The 19,198-nt window shown below is 40.1% G+C and overlaps 1 protein-coding gene across 1 annotated transcript in view; it reads right to left on the bottom strand.

Moving 5' to 3' along the window:
- LRRC1 (leucine rich repeat containing 1) overlaps nucleotides 1–19,198 on the bottom strand; it is a 123,803-nt gene that overhangs the window by 66,396 nt on the left and 38,209 nt on the right. Inside the window, exon 2 of the mRNA XM_084889454.1 lies at nucleotides 11,585–11,702. Coding sequence (XP_084745580.1) covers nucleotides 11,585–11,702 — 118 coding nt within the window. The remainder of the gene's footprint in view (nucleotides 1–11,584; nucleotides 11,703–19,198) is intronic.

Below are 19,198 nucleotides of genomic sequence, written 5' to 3'. Positions count from 1 at the left end.
AGTGTTTCTTTATGTTTCACTATTCATTTTCAACAATAAACGTGTGCTTTAAAAATGTAATTCACTTTGTCTACAGAAAAAAAAGAAAAAAAAGAAAAAGAGGAAAAAAAAAAAAAAGGAACTGTGCTAAATCATTGCTACTTGAGGTTACCAAGTAGTAAATAGTTCAAAGAGGGAAACTTTCCAGCTGCTCTAGACATAGCCTCGTGGTGAGATGAACCCTGGTGGGTTAATCAGCGGAGAGACATCAAGTTGCCAGGTCAGTGACAGTTTACTCAGAGAAGACAAGGCTGTGATAATGTGTGCAGCACTAAGAAAATTCAAGTGACCAATCTGAATGCCAGCGGTACTGAACACTGATTCACCGTGTCAGCATGACACCTCTCTTCAGCCTCCACATTGAGAACTACCGCATCACAACACTTGAGATTATTCACACCCAGAAAAAAGAACATGGGATGCTCTTATCCATAAGCAAGTAGAGGTGACAGTAATGTCACTAAGGGTGACAGTCATGTCACTAGCCTCATTACTTTTCTTTCAAAGGTAAAACCCCAGTCTTAGTTTTTGGCTTTCCTTGCTCTACCTTTCCAGCAACTCACCAATCTTTTGCCAAAACAGCACAACAATGACCTTAGAAGTACTACATCAGAGATTACTGAGAAAGCCCTATTATCTCTCAGTAGATGGTATGCCATTTCTGGCCATTAAAGATTTACAAAGCACCTCTCAGGATGGGCCACTTCCACAGATGGTTGAATTCCCTCACTATGAAGATCTCTATAGGTTTAAATATCTGAGAATGCCTTTTCCCTGTTTTGATCTCCAAATTCACAGACTTCCTAGTCATAATATTTTCTCCATCCTTTCTCGAACATAGACCAAAACTATCAGTCCTATCACCTTCAATATGCTCCCCCCAGAATTAAAAGTGCCACTCTTCTTGTTTTCCCATTTCAGCTCCACCACTGTCTAGAAGTATGATTTGGGCTCAAATCACAACTTTTTCAAGCCTCAGTTTCCTCATTGGTCACCCTAAGGTGCTTCTATCCACCTCACAGGATTAGTACGTGGATTAGATAAAATGGCATACACAATGCCTGGTGTTATGCTACTCAGTATCTAGACATCACTTCAAGTAGTTTCCTGCCCTCATCTGAATGGCTCTATCCTTCAAACCTACTTGTGGCCTCACCCCCACCGTATTCTTATTCTCACAGTGCTAGTTCAGATCTCCAAAATGAAAGGCGATAATAATATTAATCACAGGAGCTGTTCATTAAGTATAGACACTGTTCTAAGTACTTTACATGCACAGTCTCATTCAAGGGTTACAATAACTATGAAGTGGGTGCCAGTCTAGTCTCCATTTTACAGATGGCACAGAGAGGTTAGGTAACTTGTCTGAGATGGCAAGTCCTGCCTTGAAAACCTTTAATGCTGCCATACTACCTAGAGTGAGTGCTTCAACAACCACTCCACAAACATAAACTTTAATTTTCAAATCATACTTTAAACCAGATTCTAAAAGTTCCCCTCCAAAATCATGTATACTTACATCGGTTTTATGCTATTAGCAAATCAGTGTCCATCAATCATGTTAACCTATGTCTGGGTTTATACTTTTGTGCAGATGTGGGAAGAAAGGCTACCCTGTCCTCTTTAGGCGTGCATCTATATTTTCTCTGAATGTGTCACTCATGGAAAGTTATTACAGTACAATAGAACCGTGTGTGTGTGTGTGTGTGTGTGTGTGTGTGTGTGTGTGTGAGAGAGAGAGAGAGAGAGAGAGAGAGAGAGAGAGAGAGAGAGAGAGAGGTAGAGAGAGAGGGAGGAAGAGAGGGAGGGAGGGAGGGAGGGAGGGAGGGAGGGAGGGAGGGAGGGAGGGAGGGAGGGGGGGAGGGAGAGAGAAAGAGAGAGAGAGAGAGAGAGAGAGGGAGAAAGGGAGGGAGGGAGGGAGGGAGGGAGGGAGGGAGGGAGGGAAAGAGAGGGAGAGAGAGAGAGAGATCAGTGACTTAAAGTCATACAAATCCAGCAATCAATTAAATGCTATGGCTAGTACCTTACCAACAGTCAGATTTCTCTTCTTCGTGTACAAATAGTTTACTGCATTTTTTAGGTCCTTTCAATTAGGTTGGGGACATAAAACTGGCCAACAGAACATGGATGGAAATGATGTACACCACTTCTTGACATGGCCCACAAAAATCATCTACACACAATCCCCCATTTTCTCTCCCCCTCCCACAAGACCCTGGAGTTCACTATAGAATGAAGATGTGACATCAAAAGAAGGAAGACACCTACATCTCTGACTGTGTACAGCAGAGCCTCTACCTTCCATCTCCACATTCCACACCCCTGACACACACACACACACACACACACACACACACACACACACTGTAAGTTAAGCAGAAATAAAGTTCCTTATTGTGTTGAGCCCTTCAGATTTTGGCTTTTTTTTTAATCAACAGGTAGTCTATCTCAACTAAAGCAAACAGCTTAGCAATTCATCTGGCAGAGCAGATCCTTTACAACACAGAGTAGTCAGCTGTTCAAGAAAAAAATCCTATGACAACTTATAGAGTTTTAGTGCACATTGTCATGTATTGGGTGTTTCTTGATTTTTTTTATGAATCTTAAAATATCAAGTGAATATCTATCAGACAAGCACTGAGATAGTGGAACTGGGTTAATATATTACAAACATTTGAAAAGATTTTTCCAGTAATAATGACAGTTAAGGATTCCACTCATTAACTCCCTCCAAATTTACAACTAAAGTATGAGAATTTGTCTTAATGTCTTTAACTGACTCTTAGAAGGAGAAGAAGGGAGAGGGAGAAAGAGAGAAACATCAATGTGAGAGTGAAACATTGGTCGGCAGCCTCTTGCATGCCCCCTATCAGAGACTGAGCCCACAATACAGGAATGTGCCCTGAAAGGAAACTGAACCAGCAACCTTTTGGTGCATGGGATGACACCCAACCAACTGTTCACAGCAGCTGAAATATGCGAATTTTTAGAGACTGCCTGATTTCAAACTCAAACCAAAAGTGCCCCCATTCCTCCTTCAAGCCTGTCTCACATCAGTTATAGTTACCTCTCTGCATGCCCTGAGCACTTTATAAAACAATATAACAGGTGTTAATGTACAGTTCCTTACATCTGTTGTGCCTGTAGAATTAAGGAAGAAAAGAATTCAGCAAAGAACCTTCCACAAATACAGTAATTGCTCAATAAATTCTGCTTAAAGTAAAAAAAAATTAGTAATTCTAAAACACAGTGATAACTCTAAGCATTTTTTTTTTTAAGTCCAGGGTCCAAAGCTCTTTAAAACTAAATAAGAATTCAGAATCTTGCCCTAGTCGGTTTGGCTTAGTGAATAGAGCATCGGCCTGTGGAATGAAGGGTCCCAGGTTCGATTCCAGTCAAAGGCAGGTACCTTGGTTGAGGGCACATACCCAGTGGGAGGTGTGCAGGAGGCAGCTGATCGTTGTTTCTCTCTCATCTATGTTTCTAACTCTCTATCCCTCTCCCTTCCTCTCTGTTAAAAAAAAAAATCAATAAAATATATTAGCTTTGAGCAGATGTATTAGGTTGAGGATTTATTCAACACTTATAAAACAATCTTAAAAATCAAGCATTTCCATATATAACCCTCAAGTTGCACTTCTTAGTACTGCTCCTCACTTACTCTTTCCTCCTTGGCGCCTCCATCCCTTTCTAAGAGGTCTCTCTCTTCTAGCTTTACAAGCTCAGTGCACTGTTTGCAGTCACAGTAGCAAGCTGCTGTCACCTTCCTGACAAAGAGATGCATCAGGCCCCAGCTGCCTGGAGGCTCAGCATCACTTGGCTCCAGCCAGATTTCCATGACAAAATAGGTGACCTCAAAATCAAAATGAAGCAATATGGCCTTCGTTCTCCATCATTTTCAGAAATGGAAACTGCCAAAGGATACCTACATGAATTGCCTAATTAAAAAGTGAGCAAAAACTGTCACATGTTGGGGTTTTGTTTTATTTCAGGAGAAGCCTGTGTGGTTATTTTTGCTTCTCTAATTCAGCCTATTTTGTGCAAATCCACCATTGTTTTGGAAAACTCAGCATCTAAAGCAGAGCACAGCATGTAAAGATGGATGAATGAATGAAGTAGGGAGGGAGGGGGGACGAAGATAAGAAGCTACTTAAAATAGACAAAGCATTCAGAGAACCTGCACTAACTGAAGAGCCTATTGACCTAAAAAATATATTCAGAGGTGTTGTTCTCAAACTCAGAGGTTATCATCTCTATTACAAAACTGCTAATTAAAAAAAAAAGGCAGAGAGAAATAAAAGTTATATAAACCTACAACTTATTCAGCACAGTCACAATTTTTCTAATAATTTAACCATATTAACATTATAAAAAATAACAATAGTTTACTCATATATTTTAATTGCCAGCTGAGGCAGATTTTTAGTAACATAACATTTTCAGTGTCCTGGTTTATTTTCCTAAGTTGGCATTAAATAACCTTTGGTTGTGTTTAAAAACAAATCCATTCTAAAAAGTGAAACTACTGGTCTGTAGATAAGCAAAATAATATACTACTAATTTGAAAGAGCTCCAAAAACATTTTGGTAATGGCATTGTTGTAAGAAATTCCCTTCTGCCCTGCCCAGTTTGGCTCAGTGGTTAGAGTGCCAGCCCACGGAGTGAAGGGTCTCACATTTGAAATCAGTTGTTTGCAGGTTTGATTCCCGGCCCTAGTTTGGGCGTGTGCAGGACACAGCCAATCCATGTGTCTCTCTCACCTCAATGTTTCTCTCCCTACTCCTACCCCTCCCCCGCTTCTCCTTCTCTTCCACTATCTCTAAAAATCAATAGAAAAAATATCCTCAAGTGGGATTGCAGACTAGTGCAGCCTCTGTGGAAAGTAGTATGGCATTTCCTCAAAAAATTAAAAACAAAACTCCCATTTGACCCAGAAAAATATATCCCAAGAAATCAGAAACACCAATCAGAAAATATATATGCACCCCTATGTTCAAAGCAGCTAAAATTTGGAAACAACCTAAGTGCCCATCAACAGATGAGTAGATTAAAAAGCTGTGGTACATCTACGCTGCTGTAAAAAAGAAAGAACGTTTATCATTTGTAACAGAATGGATGGACCTGGAGAGCATTATGCTAAGCAAAATAATCCAGTCAGAAAAAGATAAATATCACATGATCTCACTCATGTGTGGAATATAATTAACAAAAACAGATGAGCAAAACAGATCCAGAGACATAGAAGCATCGAATAGACTGTCAAATCTCAAAGGGAAGGCAGTGGAGATGGGGGTGATGAGAGATCAACCAAAGGACTTGTATGCATGCACATACTAGTAAGCATAACCAATGGACACAGACAATAGAGGGGTGAGGGCCTGTGCTGGAGGTGGGAGCGGGCGGGGAGAGGTCAATGGGGGGAAATGGACACATATGTAATATTTTCAACAACAAAGAATTTAAAAATAAATAAATAGCTAGATAAATAAATAGTCTACTCCTATACTGTTTGTTATACTGGCCACCAGCCAAGTGGGGGTATACCATGGATTTCAAAAACTTCCTATAAAAAAATTAAATACCTGTCATAATTTTTGTATTGATTGTACATTTGGGTAAACTGGGTCAAATAGAATACATCATTAAAATGGAAAAAAAATACACCATTAACAATTTGTAACATTAAATTGGGATGGATTTTTAGGTTTATTTTATAAAATATCGTTGATGTTTCTTTAAAAGTCTAAGAAAAGATAGGGAGAGATCTATCTGTAAAATTTATCCCAACATTTCCAGTTTCATAAGATTTCTATACATCGTCATATTTCAATAATGCTCTGTGGAAAAACTGTAGAATGGAAAGGTGATCAGAAAATATCACAAAAGAGCACTCTCTTTCCTCCTCCAATTTAAGAATAATTAATATCATCTGGAACTAAAATGAGAGTCGAAGGCAATATTTTTTCTATATCAACCCCGGTTCCTGACAAGAGAAGCTAAGGTTACGAAGAGAAAGGGCTCGTGACAGGGCAGAAGCCCTATCTGCAAAGGCAAGAAAGCAAACTGGGTTGGAAACTGTCTAGCTCTCCAGCCACAAGGCAGAGTGGCACTGGAGGCTCTGCTTCACTGCATATCTCCTGTAGCACCGCAACAGTCACCGCCTCACCCACCACAGTACTAGCCAGGGGCAGTGTGCTGAACAGAGCACTGAAATTGAGCTTGAATCAGGCTTGACTGTGGCAAGTGTGAAGTCTACATAGGTGAAAACTGGCTTCCGCCTCACGCATGGCATAGGTCTACTCAGGAATTTAAAAAATTAAAAAGCTAACTGTTCACAACTAAGTAAGGAGACTTCTACTGCACACTGGATTTGTTGCTTACCAGAAAGAACTTTTTTTTCAGGGCATACTCAGAAACGCCAGACGATGTTATACAAGGTCACTTGGGCAGGCTTCAAAATTGGCTTTAGGTTTCATTCAACAACCCATAGCTACAGACCACAGACACTGATCAGCATCTCATGGGTGGACAGAAACCAATTAACCCAAGCCTTTAATCAAAGTCTAGCCTCCACACTTTGTGGGATGATGACTCTACTGGTAGACAGCTGTTTATCCTTGTCCTGGTGCTAGGAATGATTTGTACTAAAATACCTTTCAGCTGCCTGTTAATCCAAGTTTGCAAAGGAGCTAGCCAGCACGTGCAGACTGGCATGTTTCCTGAATGCAATAAACTCAAGGTCTCACTGACATGATATGCTACTTCAGTCAGTGCTTCCTTGACTTTGGCCATCACTGTTCACCTTCACCATGCTTGCCATACTGGTGGTATAGCATGTGTATTCTGTATCATTTACCTCATTCTTTTAAACTGACTTTTTAAAATTTGAATGAGATTTATTTTTAAAGGAAGCAAATTTTTTTAAATCACTAACATGAATAAGAGCTATCACCCCAAGATACTGAAGGTAAATGTAAAGTAAATGTAACAATAGCAGTATAGTAGTGTTATTAAATTTTACAGAAGGCAACCAAAAGGAATAATTTTAAAGAGTAACTTTCTCACCAAGTTTCTATGTTAGAAACTGCTGTTTTGCAGTACCACTTAAAGTCATCTCTAGCAGCACCAGTGGTGTATGCCTTACACTTTGGGGAAACTAAACTAAATGGATAATGATACAGTTACCGTGATGTCAGTCAAATTACAGCATAGACTATAAAATTCATATTACTAAGCCTTGGGGCAGGATTCATTATGCACCAAGAAAGTCTGCCCTAGATTCTTGGATAACAAGATAGTACCACAGGGTAATAATTCTTCTCACATACCCAGGATTATTATCCTCAAACAGCTAAGAACCAGTGAGCAGAGAAAGACCAAGTCCAGGCTTTAAGGCATGTGCATGTCACCACAGAAATCTGCTTTAGACCTTCATGCAAAATCTGATGCTTTTTTAGTCATTTTACAGCATATTCAGATACCAATTTTATCTACTCCATCCTTCCATGTTCAGAAGAAACAGTTTATTTTATTACATATAAATTTTAGCTATTTGCCTTAGTTAAAAAAAAGGATCCACCAAGTCAGGACTTGAGATGTCGGGCATGCTCCTTGCCTCTCCCTGGCTTGTAAGGATGCAGGCTTTGTCCTATTCCTTCCCAGTCAAGACCCAGCACTGTGGGCGGGGCCTGTCCAAGATCTGGAGGTGGTGAGTGGCAGGACCCATGTTCCCACCAGAGTCCTCTCTGCAGAGCACATCCAGCCATTCTGGAGACAAAACTGTGCTCATTCCAAGCCTCTCTACTTTCACTTCAGAAAAAGTCCCCACAGACTATATATAACCATAAGCCTCACCCTGTCTCCCAAAGCTCACTCTTCTCTCTTCTTAACACAACACACAATTCCCTTGACTTTGTGCCTGAAATATCTGAAAACAAAGCCACAAAAGTCAGGGTTTGGAGGTCCTGGCAGCTCTTCTTGGCCTAGGAAATGAGCCTGTAAAAACTTCTCTCCTCCTCATATAGATTTTTTTTTTTTGAAAGAAACACAAAACCTTTCTTTTCTCTGCCATTTGAGCAAGGGAACATCAGGAAAAATCCAATTTTGCTCCTAAAATCAAAGCCAACGTGAGCTTAAGACAGCTCTAGCATCTCACCCTTTACCAGGAATATCCTGAAGGCTGCCCACATTCCCCATGGGAAGGTGCAGGGTGCCAGGAGCTGGGTGAACTTGGGCTCATGACCACACACACAGCTGCTGGAGGAAGCTCAGTAGGGGACTCGTGGGCGATGGCATCTAAGAGCTTGCTACTCAGTGTGCGCAGTGGACCAGCAGGGTCGGCATCCTCTGGGAGCTCTCAGCAAAGCAGAATCTCAAGCCCCACTCCCGACCTACTGCATAGGAGTCTGCATTTTAACAACACCCGGTGGCTATTCACTGCATGCTCAAGTTTGACAAGCGCTGATCCCATGGACTTGAGTAGTCTGAGACCAGCATCGTGCCTTCCTCCTCCATGGTCAAGCAATGCTTAATTTCTCCATCAGGAATTAAGGAAGTCAATAAAGGCCCCACTATGGCAATGGCCAGCCCTGGCAAAGGCCCTGCTACAACTCCATGATCAAGGAACAACCTCTGATCATGGAGGGAGTTGCTCAACTGGTGCAAGAGAAGACCAGAGACTCATACAGGCCTCCAGGCCTGAGTCCCAAACCCTTACCAATGCCTGCACCCACACAAAGGAGGGGTTCTCACACTGACTCTCGGACTGCAGATTTTGTGACTTTTATTTACCTACTCAGTTGCCTAGGAAATTCACATTACCGTGATTTTTACCTGTAAACAGATGAGAGGAAAGCACACTGAGGTCTGCCTGACCTGGAAATAGCCCAAGTCCCATGTTCCTATTGGTTAGAATGAACGGTGACTCTGTTCTGCTCGGTCATCTCTGCAGTGTGTTCACAGCCTCACAGAAAGCCCGACTCCTGCCATCCTCTGGTATGCTGCCCACTGCCCCCTGCACTCCAGGACACACCTTCACGCTGCGGAGCCAGAGAAGGTTCTGCCAGAGTGGACAGGGGCAGTTAACTCTCCCTCGGCATTTCTATAAAAGCCTGACCGATAAGGTAAAAGACAGCAGGATCCCTCACAAAACTACCTCAAAGGTGTGAAGGAAAGGCTGAAAGTGAGGACAGAGTGAAAAGAGGAGGAGAGAACACCTTTTTGTGTCCTGACACTGACTATGGTGAAAGCTTATCTTCTTTTATCAACATGCTGGGAGGCATGAATGCACACAGAGGCAGATAGCCCTTCTTTCTCGGTACCAATGTTTGAAAATAAATAGCTGATGTGGGTGGGAACTGGTAAAAGTGGTGATCAAGAATGCTGACTTTCTACGGAGCATCCCGTCCATTAGAGTTATTAGCATAACTGGGGACTTTCAAGCTCTATGTTTTCTCTCCTCCAAATAATCAAAGGCAACACTTCTCCTTCTCAAGTATTTCTGGCTCCCTGCTTCTTTTCCTTTCTAATGCCAATTTCAAAATTGCTATTTTATTTCTTTGGATTATATGATTTGTGACAATTTCACAAAGTCACTGCTTCTTTGCAAATTTAATAGCCAGCCACCCTTTATAACTGAGATCATGCTAAGGCCAGGGAGAGCGGGTTGAGTTATGTATTCCTTAGATAAGCATGAGACAAGATAGCCTTAGAAACAATTCTGGCCTCCAACACCGCTCCAACCATACACTCAGTGTAAGGGAAAGTGCTGAGCTGAGGAGCAGAGCCATGCTTGGCACTGCTTGACACCCGTCCCAGGGCAGCTAATCTTTAGGGTGAGGATGCCATCCCAGTGACCTATGATTGGCTTAAAAAGATGATCTGTTTGACAAATTCCTCACTGAGAAATCTGTCAAGCAGACACCACAGCAGGCGCAGAAGCCAAAAAGTAGGTGGAGAAAGACCACAACAAACTGGTTGTGGAGAGGCCAGTTCCAGGAGAGCAGGTCAACAGGGAGACAGAGCACCCACAGACAGAAGCAGACGCACTAAGAGGCCAGGAAACCCTGAAGGCGAAGGCGATGTCTGATGCGAGCCCCATGCCAATGCTCTTGGATGTCAGCTCCATCCCCTCCTTTCCATCAAATCCCCTTTCCCTGAGCAGATCTGGGTCCCGTTGCAACTAAATAAACCACCATAAAACATGCCCCCACACTAAGTGTTTTCTTCACTTTTCCAGTACTTCAAGGTAAGAAATAATTCTCATAAAAAATAAAAGTAGATCCTATCTTAAGAAACATATGGCTTAACTTATAGACAGTTTCCAATTTACCGAATGTAATAGGGAACAGCAATTTAAAAGCTGTTAAAAGTAGGGGGGGGTCAATCATTTTTGTTTCACAATGTTTTCAATCAAGTACTGATTATCATTGCTGCCCTATAACAATGACCCCAAAAAGTAGTGTATCTGGGCCTTGGAGTTGCTGTGGAAGACAGGAGACTAAAAGATCCAGACCTGATGTTCATTAAGAAGAAAAGTAGAGAATTTTATAGAAAAACAAAACAGGTATGCAATAGGAGAGAAAAAGATTATCCTTTTTACAAACAACTCAGAGTATGTTGGGGCCTATCCAGTGGAATTATACCAGAGCCCTTGCAAGAACTGAATCCCATCACTTAAGACAGGACCACTGGGATCTGCCACTTTAACTTAGAGTAATTAACCAAATATGCAATAACAAGCAGGGTTACCAACCAACTTAGGGAGTGCTCTAAGGGCTATGAAACGCAAGGTTAAACCAGGGTCCCCATTTAAATATAACACAAACTCCAGTGGGCAGGCCCACCAGTGGCCTAATTAAAAATAAATTAAATTGGCAGAAGATGCCTGGACAGCAAGCAGATCTGTTCGCTGCAGGAAGACAGATTCTGAACCACTGGCCGAGAAGCCAGCCCCTCCCCAGGAAGTGTCCCCTCGCCTCAATAGCCCCTCGGTGCTGGACAGATCACCACACCACCAGTCCTCAAATGTCACATTCAGGAAAATGAGGGAGCCTGATTACATGATTTCTCAGACAATACTCTAACTCTTGAGAAAGTTATCATTCAAAACCTGTATTATGGCCCAGTCATTGTGGCTCAGTGGTTGAGCATCAACCCAGGAACCAAGAGGTGACTGATTAGATTCCTGTGAGCTCGATCCCCAGAAGGGGGCATGCAGGAGATGACCTATGATGTTTCCCTCTCATCGATGTTTCTAGTTTTCTATCTCTCTTCCTTCCTCTCTCTCTAAAAATCAGTAAGAACATATTTTAAAAATAAATAAAAAGTGTGCTATGAAAAGTTTTTTGGTAAATACTTTGTAAGTTAACTAAACTATTCAATAATGGCATTAATTTCATCTTAAAATTTATACATACCTTTCCCATAGCCATGAGGTGAAGTTCCTCCAATAGCCTTTATCCACTTCTGCTTATTAACCCCCCCCTCCTCCTCCCACAACATCAGAATAGTCAAATGGACAACTCAAGTGGAATCTTTTTCTTACCATTTCGGGACACATCAAGTTCCACCAGCTGCATGAAGTTTGCTATTTCTGGAGGGAGCCGCTGAATTTCATTATCACTAAGTCCAAGCTTTCGTAATTTGACTAGCTGGAAAAATTGCTGAAAAACAAAACAGTTTCACATAAGTCTCATATATATTTGCAACATAAACTTTTTGTCCAATACAAAATTTAAAGCAATATGTCTTTTAAAAATTAATGAGAATTATACCAATATCAATTTCCTGATTTTGATACTGTATTATAGTAATATAAAGATATTACCACTGGATTAAAGTGAGTACAAAAGGGATTTCTCTTCTATTTTTTTTCAACTCCCTTATTAATCCACTAGAGGCCCAGTGCACAAAATTTGTGCATTCGAGGGGTAGGGGGAATCCTCAGCCCTGCCTGTGCCCTCTCATGGTCTGGGAGCCTTCAGGGGATGTCCGACTGATGGTTTAGGCCCACTCCCCAGGACATCCTTGGAGCTGCTGTGCTTGCCAGCCATGAGCCTGGCTTCTGGCTGAGTGGCACTGACCACCAGAAGTCAACTCTTGCATTGAGTGGGATCGGGCCAAAACGTGCTCTTCGACATCCCCAAAGGGGTCCCAGATCGCAAGAGGAAGCAGGCCAGGTCAAGTGACCCCCACCGGTGCTCTACTACCGGCCGAGGAGGGATGCAGAAGTCTGGCCAGCTGGGGAGGGACTGCAGGAGGGCTCCAGGGCTTATCCAGCCCGTCTTGCTCAGTCCCGATTGGCCGGACCCCAGCATTAAGGTTGGAGTGCCAGCCCCCTGGTAGTCAGTGCACATCATAGCAAGCAGTTGGGTGGCCTTAGCATATCATTAGCATATTATGCTTTGATTGGTTGACCAGACGACCACACAACCAGACACTTGGCATATTAGGCTTTTATTATATAGAATAATTAAAAGTTTTTAAAAATGAATAAGTAACTCAATGAGAATAGTAAGTACTCCTTCAAGCTATCAGGTAGGTGGTCACTTATTTTCTATTTATGAAAGCTGATATTAAATCTGCAATATTAAATAAACATATGCAAAAATTAGAATAAAATATTTTAAAAGACATTTTTAAAAGGAATAACTTTTAAAAGTGTTCCCCTGGTTTCCAGTACCCACCTAGCACCATACATAGTTATTACAATATTGTTGATATATTCCCTATGCTGTTACATGACTCTTTTGTAACAACCCATCTGTGCTTCTCAATCCCTTCACCTTTTCTATCCAGTCCCCCAATCCTCTTTCCTCTGACAACCATCAGACTGTTAAATGCACAGTGTCTTTCAGAAAGCAATTGGGTAACCCGTAAAACATAAGTCTTCAAATCCACTGACATAATGACACTTTAAACACTGCCCTTGTTAAATAACTGGAAATAAGAAAAAACAAGCTACAATGTATGATATGCTGAAAATCAGGGGAACACTTCGTAAAGTATTTGATTGCCTAACCTCTCTTTTTATCAGTAAAAATGGAAAACACATGTCAAGTGTGGGGAATGACTAGCATGTTAATGAATAATTTGATATTAAGCAAGCAACAAAAATGGTTTCTATAAAGGCCACATTGCTTCAAAAAGATTTACAATGCAAATATAATTTTTAAAGGAAACAAAACTGCAGGTACACTGTAAAAATATGTGTGCATGTTGATAGGAAGAAAACGGGGGTGGGGACATGGAGGGTAAGTTATACTAGGTAATAAGGAAAAAATGCATAAAACAACTTAAATTTTTATTTAAAAAGAAAGGTGTTTTAAAATAAAATGCACTATGAATCTCTGAAAATGAATGCTAGCACTTAGTTTTATATTATAATGAAAGTGCTCGACAAAAGAACTAATCCTTTGGACTTCTTTAATCATTCGGTTGAAATTTAATTTCTTAAGGAAAGGTATTGAAATGTCTATGCTGGTTGTACTAAAGCACTAGCTGACTCAAAAGCCATTCAAAAGAGCCACATATTTGAATAATTAAGCTATGCCAATTTTCAAAGAGTCTGACAGTTTCATAATGCATCAATGTGTTTACTCAAGCATGAAAAGCTCACTTTGTTTTCCAGAAAAAGCATAATAGCAACAGCACAAAAACCATCACAAATCCTTATATTCAGGAATCATTCAGAAATAATATAAGAAATCAAGTCAATAAGGTACTTAGATCTACAGTGAATAATTAATTGGTTTTATGTCTGTGGAAAAGATAGCCTACAAATCCTCACATCCAAGAGAAATCATAAAAGCAAGCACATTTAAGTTTTGTTCTGAGTGATAAAAGCATCCTCAAATACAGCTTGTCACAAACACCACTTCATTCTACTTGGGAAGCACATCCAGATGTAAAAACAACTCCATCTGCAGGACCCCCCAAAGGAAAATGAAATTCCTCAAGTCTTCCCTCATTATCCTAATGGGATCTTAATTTGGTATCCACAGGCTTTAAATTAACTATTTTCTTATAACAGTGACATAATGCCACTAAGACTTTATTAAATCCTCTAGTTTTCAACTTTCTCATCTAGGGGAAAAACTCAACAAGCTATAAACCCTCTGCTTTCTCTGAGATTAGCCAGAGACATGGAGAACGATTCATGTAGCTGTCTTGGCAGGGCGCCTTGGCCCAGAGTGGTCATGTGACGGAAGACACAGACACCATTCTTCAACTATACCATGTTTGATTAGAGCACTCTGGCCCCCGCAGAGCACAATCTGTACAATTATATGCAAAGAAATCCAAATTGCCTTGGCTTGTTAGGCTATACCACAATCTTCTTATAGCCACCGTTGTTTGTAGTAGATGTAAAGTCTTTACCTCGGCTGAAGAAAATGTCTCTTTCCCCCCACGCATCTTCATTTCTTTTAAAGTATGTTTTTATTGATTTTTAGAGAGAGATCAAGAGATAGAAACATGGATGAGAGAGAAGCAACATGGATCAGCCACTTCCTGCACAGTCTTCACTGGGGAAAGAGTCCACATCCCAGGCATGTGCCCTGACTGGGAATCTTTTGGAACCAGCAACCTCTTGGATCCTGGGTTGACACTCAACCACTGAACCACACCGGCGGGCTCCCAATCTTCATTTTGACAAGGTTCTTTTTCCTTCTCTTTTTTATATATGTATATTCTTACTGTTTCAGAGAGGAAGGCAGAGTGAGAGAAAAATAGAAATATCAATGATGAGAGAGAATCACTGACTGGCTGCCCTTCTGCACTCACTCTACTAGGGACTGAGCTGGCAACCTGGGCAGGTGCCCTGACTGGGAAACAAACCCTGATTTCCTGGCTTATAGGTCAACACTCAACCACTGAGTCACGCCAGCTAGGCTTTTTCTTTCTTTTGACATAGTATTAATACCTCCCTTCTTCTTAGAAAGGTACATAAGGAAATCTCAGTCCTTTAAGAGTTGTGTCCTTTGTTATTAGTCAATGTCCCCTCATTGCCCAAATGTCTCCTCTATAATGTAGAGAAAAAATAAACCACTGCCACAGATTAACCTGGGGGCAACCATGTAAGAGTGTTATTAAAATCCTAAAAATTGTTTGACTCCAAGCTAAAAATGGCACCAAATTTACTCACAGGTTTCCCTTCTAGAGCCATTTTAACCTTCAACTAAACTTAGCCCCTTTTCATCCCATATCTCTGTCATCACAGTCCTACTGCTGTCCCCACTGGCCTGAACTGGCCTAGTGAGTAACCTCCTTGGTAAAGACATGGTCCATCAATGGTTCTAAAATGAAGGTAAGATTCACACTTTTTACAGTATAAATCATTTGGCAATGTTCTTCTCTATAAGACTTATAAAAAGGTCTTTATTACACAGAAACCCTACCTATATGCCTTTAAAAAATCACTCTCATTTGTTATTCCACAACATATACAAGAATGTGCTTGATAGAATTATTCAAAATAGCCCAACATTATAAATAACCCAAACTCCCATCAACATTAGATCTGATAGAGGAATATTCTTACAATGGAATTCTAAACAACAATGAAAATGAAAGCTTACTGTTAGTCATGATATGCAGGGATCTTAGTAATAACATTCAGCAAATGAAGGCAAACAAAAGAATACAGACATTATTCTACTTACATAATGTTGGGATAATTTTAAAAAATCACCAAAACTTAACAATTTTTCTTAAAGAGACCCATAGAGGTGGCAAAAACTATAAAAAATAATAATAATAATAATAATAGTAATAAAATAAAGCAAAGAAGTGATCATCAGGTTAGTGATGATATAAAATCTTAGTGCCAGGGAGAGGACTGTGGCCAGGAAGGGCATGAATTGGGCTTTTGCAGTCCTGACAATGTTCAACTTCTCAACCTGACCGGTAGTTACAGGTATTCATTTTATGATTTGTTACATCTTATGCACTTTTCTACTTCACAATAAGAAATGTTTTTAAAACTACTCAACTCACGAGGAAGGAAAATACCAGACAATCTGCACCAGAGTTAAAATTCTTTAGCCAAGTGATTGGTGTGCCGCAAGAATGTTTAAAACATGCCATACCTGATTATTTGGTCAGAGGCATTTACCTTTTTTCCCTTACACTGTCCAATAAAAAAAAAAAAAATGACAACAGGCAATACGACAGCCGTCCAGTGTGGATAATTCAAAATTATACCTATATTTTGTCAGATTGGCAGAAAATACATTTTTTTGGAGTGGTGCAGAATTTTAGTAATTAGTTTATGTGTGCCACAAGATAAAAAAGGTTTAAGATTGCTGCTTTAATTCATCAGTTAATGACAATGAAAACAATGGCATATATCTGGAGGGGAGAAACAAAGTGACCACAGTAACAACAGTATCAGCAGTGATGATGCTAGTGCCATTATGACACTGCTGTTATGATACAGTATCAACCTTTATGGAGGGATTCTCTATGGTTGGCAGTGAACTAAGAACTTTACATGAATTACATTCTTTAATCATCTCAATACTGTCACTATGCTGACACCTACATGTAACAAGTTTTGATGCATAACAAACCATCCCAAACTTAGTGACTTAAGAAAACTATACATAGTTTATTTCTCACATTTCTGTGGGTCAGCTGGGCAATTCTGCTGCTGTCACGTGAGCTCACTCATGTAACTACACACAGATGGAGGAGGGTCAGACGAGACGAGCCTCACTCTAACGGTCTGGCAATTAGTGCCGGCTGTCTGCTGAAGCCCCTCTGTGCTCTCCAAGGCCTCTTGTCCTCTTCCTTATGACAGAGCAGCTTCCCTCGATGATGCTCTCTGAGGAGTATTCACAGGGCAAAGGAAGAGGCTGCAAGGATTCCTAGGGCCTAGGCCTTGAAAGCTGCACAATTCATTTCTGCCATAATCAGGGAAATGGAGAAATGGTCACTACTTATAGAAGGAGCAGCAAAAATCACAATGAAAAGAGGTATGGGATAGGAGAAAGATGGCAGATTAAATAGTCGAACACAAAAAGATAGGGACCTCAAGTATGCCACAGAGAAATACACATTAAAACAATAGATTATCCTAGGAAATGCTATAGTTGATCACAGAGTAATGACTTTTCTAAAGAACATTTAAACAGAAAATACAGTAATCCATCAAATAATCTTTGGATATGATTTTTGATACATTAGAAGGTTATACATAGAGGGAAAAGCCCAAGAATAGTCACAAAATAGTAGACTGATCAATGCAGAGAAATCAAATAATATCTCATATACAGAATTTGAATTTGAAAGGGTTTTAGCAAACACAGATAAAAATACTGATGAGATAAGTATTAATAAGACACTCTTTTAGTGTGCTTTGGTAAAGAGGTGTGGAATGCGAATGTCCCTGGGAGAATTACTTCACTTCTCTGGTCCTCTGTTTCCTTGTGTAAAAGAAAAAATAAAAATAAAAAAAATAAATGACCAGGCTCTTTTTACTTATAAAAATTATAGGATTGCATTTCAAAATACCTTCAATATGCCATTAAGAAGGATGAAAAGCCTATTAGCACACGATTTATTAAGCATGGTGTTACAAATGCTTAAAATTACAGAAAGCAGATCAGTGGCAGCCTAGGAAATGGGAATGATGTTAATGGGCATGGGGCTTCTTTTGGGGTGATGAAAACATCCTAAAATGCATTGTGGTGATGGCTGCACCACTCTTCCAATGTACTAAAAACCACCGAATTGTGCACTTAAAAGGGGTGAACTGTATGGTGTGTAAATTATGTCTCAAAGATGTCAAATCATGCATAGAATTGGTAGGCAACTAACAAAGAAATCATTTTTTGGCAATAAAAGACTAAGCTAGGAATACTGGACACTTTTATTTAATTGAAACCCTATATGCACCAACAGGGTAAATGTTTTGTTTCTCCAATTAACAAATGAAAACAAAAAACTGAGATTCAACAACATTTGGTGGCTTCCCTGACACCGGTTCCAGTTAATAGCATTCTTTATGGAAAATTCCAAAGCACCATCATGTTGGAGGATCACAGAGTAATACGAGTTTAGGTAACCATTCTAATAAGAGGAGTAAAACAAAAGTCATGGGGAAGTGGAGAATGTAGGCTAGGAAAAGAGAAACTGCTAAAATTGTGCCAATGCTGTATTCCACCTTGACTTACGAGAGGGAAGGAGCCTGCTAATGAAACCTGCCTGTAGGAGCACGTGTGCGTGATTCTGCCAATTTGATCCAGGCAGAGAACGCACTTAAAAGGGAAGAAATTGAGACAGACAGGAAATAAAGCAACTGGAGGGTCATGGGCATGGAGCCCTAACTCCAGAGAAAGCCTTAAGCAAGGGGAAGGCTGAACCTGACAGAGAAAGCAGTAGGCAGAAATTTGATACATGTTTGCAATGGGATCTAGCAAAAAGGCATATAAAGAAAGAATAAAGAAGCCTGGGTCCAGGTTTGGAGGTAAAAGAGGAGATATCACCCAGCAGCAGGACAGTCCTGGTGAAATTCAAAAAAGGAAAACTACACTGTCCACTCAAGTGGCAATTCCAATTTTTATTATCAGATAGACATAGAATGGAATTCGACAGTCACAAATATTTAAGAATTTGAAACACTGACTCACAAATAGAAAGCTTATATCCACACACTACTGCATGGGCCATATAACACATAGTAAGAAATGTGGTAAAAAGTTTAATCCCTCAATAAAACTAACCACTTCCTCTATAATGTGAAACAGGGAGAAATACATTTCCTTGACTGTTTATTTGCTCATAAGACAAAAATAAAGAGATCACAGTAAAAAGTCTCCTGTTCTAAAATATAACTTTTTAATCTGTTTATAATTCATTGGCAGAGATGCCTTTTCTTTATGCAACTGACTCTTTTCCTTACATGGTCCTAAAAATCACAGATAAACCAAATTTCAGAGAAGCAAATTAGTATCCATTAAGGTTAGCACATATACTTGAGCATTTAAAATAAACATATTTACAATTTATTTTGTTTGAAATATTTTCCTTCCCAGTTTTTCTGTATTCTGGCCTCCACTAATAATTTTATCCTCTCTCATCGGCTAATATATTTTAACATTTTCAAAGAACTTTTAAACATTATCAAGCTGTCACCATTAATGAACCGTAACAAACA

Source organism: Pipistrellus hanaki (genome assembly GCF_964339955.1).
Source record: "Pipistrellus hanaki genome assembly, chromosome: 7".
In the NCBI taxonomy this organism is placed as follows: domain Eukaryota; kingdom Metazoa; phylum Chordata; class Mammalia; order Chiroptera; family Vespertilionidae; genus Pipistrellus; species Pipistrellus hanaki.
This window is presented reverse-complemented; position numbering and strand designations above follow the sequence as displayed.